At 34.6% G+C, this 6,000-nt stretch overlaps 1 protein-coding gene across 1 annotated transcript; it reads right to left on the minus strand.

The window, feature by feature from the left end:
• Positions 1-2,893: 2,893 nt before the first annotated feature.
• On the minus strand, positions 2,894-5,664 carry LOC120091826. The gene is made up of 3 exons (XM_039049968.1): positions 5,441-5,664; positions 4,197-4,694; positions 2,894-3,730 (listed from the first exon to the last, which is right to left on the minus strand). The coding sequence occupies exons 1-3, from the start codon at positions 5,526-5,528 to the stop codon at positions 3,210-3,212; spliced, it is 1,107 nt and encodes a 368-aa protein (XP_038905896.1). The 5' UTR covers positions 5,529-5,664; the 3' UTR covers positions 2,894-3,209.
• Positions 5,665-6,000: the final 336 nt, after the last annotated feature.

The following is a 6,000-nucleotide window of genomic DNA, read 5'->3' on the forward strand; positions in this document are numbered from 1 at the left end:
AGAAAAGAGGGAAGAGTTAAACCTTACCTTTGTAGATTCTCAAATTCTTCATGATTCCCCCCGCGTCTTCTCTTGAACATCTCTTCAATGATCAAAAGACATTATCGTAAATGAAACCTTATTATTGTCTAAGATCCCAAGAATTGGATGTGTGGTCTCTAAGGCTTGAAAGAGGAAGAAGAAGTAGTTGAGAAAAAAAAAAAAGATTTTGAGAGAAGTAGTAGGAGTCTAGGATTCAAAATTCCCAATTCAACTGTGTCACAAACATGGGTCATGAAAACCTATTTATAGAGAAGAGGGGTGGCCCCCTTCTCCTGGTCTTTCATATTCCTATTCTTGTTCGAATTTAATTAAATAACTTTTATTTAATTAATTAGTCCAATAATTAAATAACCATATATATTAAATCCAATTTAATGTATATAATTAATTAATAAATAAAAAAACATCACAAGTTTATTTATCTTTACTTCTAAAAAATTAATTAATTAATCAGTTAACTATTAATTAATCAATTAAACAACTATATTAAATCATATTTAATATAGAATTAATCAACATATAATTATCACATATTTATATGTATACATCTCTTTAATATTTGAATCTTATTTAAATATTTTTCTCTCTTAATTATATATCACATCTGTAATTAACCATATTATATTAATCTCATTAATATGCAATTGATTTGAACAATTCAAACTATTCCACCTATATATCTTTTAGTGAGCTAACAATGGGACCTATGGACCTACGGATTAGAAGCTCCAATGATATAAGATTAATTAATTAAACTCTTTAATTAAATTAATCAATTTTCATTAACTACCAGTCACTCTACTAAAGATCAATAATTGCACTCTTCACACTGTAGATTTATTTCTGTGTCCACGGATATAACCAATCAATAGTGAGTCAACCCTTCACAAATGGCTCATAACTATAGTTGGGTCAAAATATCGTTTTACCCCTACAGTTACATTTAACTCCTTAAATATCACGGATCTTTCTAATGAACAAACAGTTTATAGTCCAACTATAAACTAACACCTCTCGGGCCAGTGAGAGGTTGAGGCCTCGATGTTCAAGACTCAGAATCAACTATTAAGGGAGCAATTTATCTACTTTTCCTAAGGTTGAAAAATGAGTGAATTCCATCTTGTGTAGTTCTGTTCCTCCCTACTCGGACAAGTCCCCAAAATGGTAGACTTGTTAAGTCGGATAATAAGGTCACTCTCACCCATGCAAATCAAAGGATTGCCCTCATAAACAGGAGTTCACAACTCATTCTGGATTAATGTCAAGTCATCTATGGTCATCCTAGTGAAATGTAAGTCTCTTCTAGCAACAGTGTTATATAGAGATTATGCATTTCACGGTCTGGTCTTATACAAACTCTTTGTATAGAATATCTCCATTTGCATGTCTCCACATGAACGATCAGGATCAGATTATTTGTAGCACTTTATAACAATTGTAACATCTACAAAGAATGTCATATTTGTAGTATCACCAGGATAAGGTACACAGTCTTATCCATCTACTATAGACCGTTTATATTATCACTTAAACGTGATCCACCTATATGTCTCCACCTACGTGTTTAAGTTTCATAAAATAACCTTAGATCTTAGTTTATTAGATTAATTTAATGTAGTCTGAACATTAACAAAATACCTCTTATTTTATTGGATGTATAATTTAATTTATCTTTACAAACTACAAGATACACCAATTGAGGACATTAACTCCAACAAAAACTTAGTTCCCAATTTACCCCACAAAAAACTTCCTAAAAATAACTAAAAAAATTTGCATCTCTATCACTAATAATGGTTTTAGGAATTCCATGCAATCTAACAACTTCCCTAAAGAAAAGATTAGCTATGTTAGGAGCACCATCTATTTTATTACATGGAATGAAATGTGTCATTTTACTAAAACTATCAACTACCACAAAAATACTATCATGATGTCTCCTAGTCTTTGTAGTTCTAAAACAAAATCCATGCTAATGACATCCCGAGGTTCACTAGAAACATCCCAGGAAACTTTCTTAAGTGTTAATTTTCTATGGGCCATGGGCCTAGGTAGTTGTTGGTCATTCCCAACATTCTTAAGCAACGAAAAATTCAACATTTGTTCATTGTTCCACGGTGAGCAATATCATGAGAGTTGGGATTGAGTGTTTTTCTTTAGATTCGTAGTGCAAGTTCTGATTGGAAGTAGTTCCGAGACTTGTGAATTGAAATCTTCAATTATTTTCATTTTTCATAACTAGCACTCCTTCCTAATCCTTCCTGGCCAATATCGGCCTCAAGATTTTTTATAAAAAAAATTAACTTCTTTTCATCATATTTTTTGAGCTTTTTGGTGGAATCTCGACTGGGACAAAAATTGAGATTGTATATAATCTTTCCACAATTGTCCTGATTGAGAATTTTCATATGGATTTATGAATTTCTCATTGCTTCTTTGGGAAAGATTACATAAGATCTCAATCTTCATCTTGGTTGAGATTCTACTGAAAAAGCTCAAAAAGATTAATGACTTGAATATGCGATGAAAAGAAAGTTAAATTTTTATTCAAATCTTGAAATCGATCTCGGCCGAGAAGTACCAATAAGAACTATTATAATGAATTGTTAAAAATGGAGTTAATTGTAAAAGTTGAAATCTTATTTGGTTATTTCTGACCAGTTTCCCTACACAAGACATGATTGAAGTTGCCCTTCTACCATGGGAAAACCGTAATCAGTAATAATGTTAATCCCAACACTTGGAAGGGGAAAAAAAATTTTGAATTTCAAAACAAATTATTGAGAAAAATGAAAGTTTCGAATCTTGAAGACCCCAATTGACACGTTAATAATATTCAAACAAAATCAGCTAAAATTGATCTCTAAAGAGTGAGTTTATATCATGAAATCTTACTATTCCCTCTCCATTATTAGAGAGAAATATATAACTTTATAAATATTAATGACCAACATTCAAACTAGGATCATTGATAGTATGAAATAAACTACAAGAAAACCAGTAAAAACTTCCTGAGACAAGAAAATTGCAAAGAGTTCAAGAACACAGCTAGCCTCATCAAAGGTGTTAATTACAAAAGAAGGGTATAGATCAAGCAGCCGTTGCAACGTCTACGTTTTTAAGAATCAATACTCAATACCGAGCCAGGGACATTGCAAATAATATCTCTAATAAGTAGGAACAACACGAACATCGTCAAGCACAGGACCACACAGGGATCCAAAGTCATCTGTTCTAGTGTGGTAGTATGAACTGAAGAATGTGATTCTGGTCCTAGGTGAGATTGCTTTGAACTTCAGAATGGCAGCTTTGTAAAGGCCTTTTCCTTGAGACTCGAAAGGAACTTTGACGGTGTCTTTAGCAGCAAATGCTTCCACCATCATTGATCCATGGCATCCGTTCTTGGCGTCGCCAACTTTGAACGTTAGAGAGTAGACTTTGTCAGGGATGGTTCTGATAATTTGAGCAACTGCACTTTCTCTACCTGCAACGAGCTCGATTGCTGCAAGTCCAACAGGAACATTGAAATGCTTAGAATCAATGAACTTTACCGCCTTGAGGGACTCTATGATCCAGCCTGGGAGTGGAGATGTAAGGTCTTCTTGTCTTGGAGGAAGAAGAACTCCATTGGTGGAATTCACCAACCGATGAGGACCAACCTCGAAGCTCGGATTTCTGACCAAGTTATCTGCAAGATGATGATAAAACAGGCACTGATCAATATTAAGGCAAATACAGGGAAATTGGTAACAACCAAATCCACAAGACCTTTCTTTATATTTTCTCTTCAACTTTACATTTTGAGAATATTTCTTACAATTATTAGAAGAATATCAAACAGTTGGAATATCTTGAATCGGTTATCTCGCACTCCTAAATTTTATTTGTATTTATGTTGTTTATGATGTTGGTCTTAGGGTTGGAGGAATGTGCTATATATAAACTAATATTTTTCTCTGCTCATGGACTAACTAAGACACTATTAATGAACCTCGTAAATCTCTGTATTGATCTTTACTATTTACATTTTCTCACTTTCTTTATTTATTGATTTCATAACACAAACATTACCAAACCCACAACTATCAAATGGTCCAAGTGTTTAGATCTCAAAAAAACCAGTAAACATGTTGGCGGAGGGGGAATGGCTTTACCTCTTGTTGGCAATGGAGGAGCGAGCTCTTTGATGGCAACAGCATCCAACAGAGGTCCACAAGCAGGGTCTTCCTGAACTCCAGGATTGTGGAACGTCACCTTAACCAAATCCGACCGAGCAACAAATCCGAAGGCATAGACATCACCTCCATTGCTGCTGTAAAGAGTTTGTAGAGGCAAACTTCCATTCTGGGGAGGCACCAACACAGACAAAACTTCATCTTGTGCACATGTTCTTGAAGCTCCAAATGTTAGAGCATAAAGTGATCCCTTTTTCACTTTTATGCTCTGAGAGATTGAAGCTTCATTGCCGAGTCTTACAGCATGGACACCGTGAGCTACAGGGAAGAACATCCCTCCGGGTTGAGGTCCACCTGAGATGTACTCAACCAAGCCATTGATTTCCCAGCTTGGCAGAGAATCTTTGCCTACTATTACTGTTTTCTTTAAGTTGGTTTTTGCTGGTGATTCCTCAAAGTTCCCATTTGCTAGAAGTCCTGTGTGAGTAAAGAGACAGAGTTCAATATCCAGAAATGGAAAATACAAACATACATTGCTCTCTCTCTCTCTAGTCAAAGCTCTAAGGGTGAGGTAGAAAGTGAAAGATCCAACTTCCAACTGCTAGGACTACAACAAATTCCCCATGAGTCCCACAAAGATACAATATTGTCCACTCTAAGCATAAACCTGCATAACTTTACCAATATTGTCCACTCTAAGCATAAACCTGCATAACTTTACCAATTGATTTATTGATATTACCTTTACTTGTATATTATGATCTTCCTTTCTTGTTAGCATCCCCAACACTAAATACAGAGACTAAAACTGGTCTGGAGGGTAAAACAAACTCTACCAAGGGTAGATCTAAAGGGATGAAGCTTCCAAGTAAGCAGAATGAAATTGGACAAAAGCAGGAACTAAAAAATGGAAGTTGCAGAAGAAGAGATAGAGGGATTTCAGCAGCAAAACTTTCACTAGAGGAAACTAGAAAGCAAAAACTAATACAGTAAATCCAACAAAGAAAATCCAAAACAGTACTATCAACAAAACAAGGAAACCATTTCAAAATGAGAAAAAGGAACAAAAAACAGAGAAGCCCACAAGCAGACATAAGTACATCTTGAAGTAAAATGCAGCAAAATGCAAAATGGCAGCAAAAACAGGAAAACGAGAAACCCACAAAAAAGGGAATTCAAATCACAAAATTAGGCAAAAGGGGTTTTGAAAAGGAGCATGATACCTTCTAAAATCGTCCCTGCAAGGGCTGAAGAAGCCAAAAGCAAGAAGAATGCGAGCAATGGCAGTGATGAAAATGGAGGAGAAGCCATTTTTGGGGTTAGAGAGGAAATGGGGAAAGGGTATGAATGGATGAGAGTGGAGGTGGGATTTGGGGAGAGAATATATAGTGAGAGAAGAATGATTAAAGCAGGAAGAAGCGAGGAAAGAGAAGAAGATTAGTAGAAATTACGCGTTTAAGTGAGAGGTGCAATGGCAATACAACAATGGAAATGAGATTTTGAAATATGAAACATCGCTTGTGAATTTGTCTGCTTGCTTCCATTTCGAGACCGATTTTTGCTCCATGATTCATGGACTTGAAGGTGCCAAACTTGTCATTTCACTTCTTTTCTCTAATATCATTTTTGTTTTATTTCATTTTTTTTTCTTTTCATAAATTATAAATTTAGTTCCTAAAATTTTTAAGAAAAAATTAGAACTTAAATGACTATAATTTATAATTAAAATTTAGTTCATATGATTTGATAAAGCTTTCGTAAATAAATGTTACAATAAGTATTG

This window comes from Benincasa hispida, chromosome 11 (assembly GCF_009727055.1).
Source record: "Benincasa hispida cultivar B227 chromosome 11, ASM972705v1, whole genome shotgun sequence".
Lineage (NCBI taxonomy): Eukaryota > Viridiplantae > Streptophyta > Magnoliopsida > Cucurbitales > Cucurbitaceae > Benincasa > Benincasa hispida.

Excerpts from the sequence above, each read along its gene's own strand:
- LOC120091826 (XM_039049968.1), bottom strand. The coding sequence starts at position 5,528 with ATGGCTTCTCCTCCATTTTCATCACTGCCATTGCTCGCATTCTTCTTG. Across the intron at positions 4,695-5,440 it reads TGCAGGGACGATTTTAGAAG|GACTTCTAGCAAATGGGAAC; the intron begins GTATCATGCTCC and ends TTACTCACACAG. Across the intron at positions 3,731-4,196 it reads TCCTCCATTGCCAACAAGAG|ATAACTTGGTCAGAAATCCG; the intron begins GTAAAGCCATTC and ends ATCATCTTGCAG.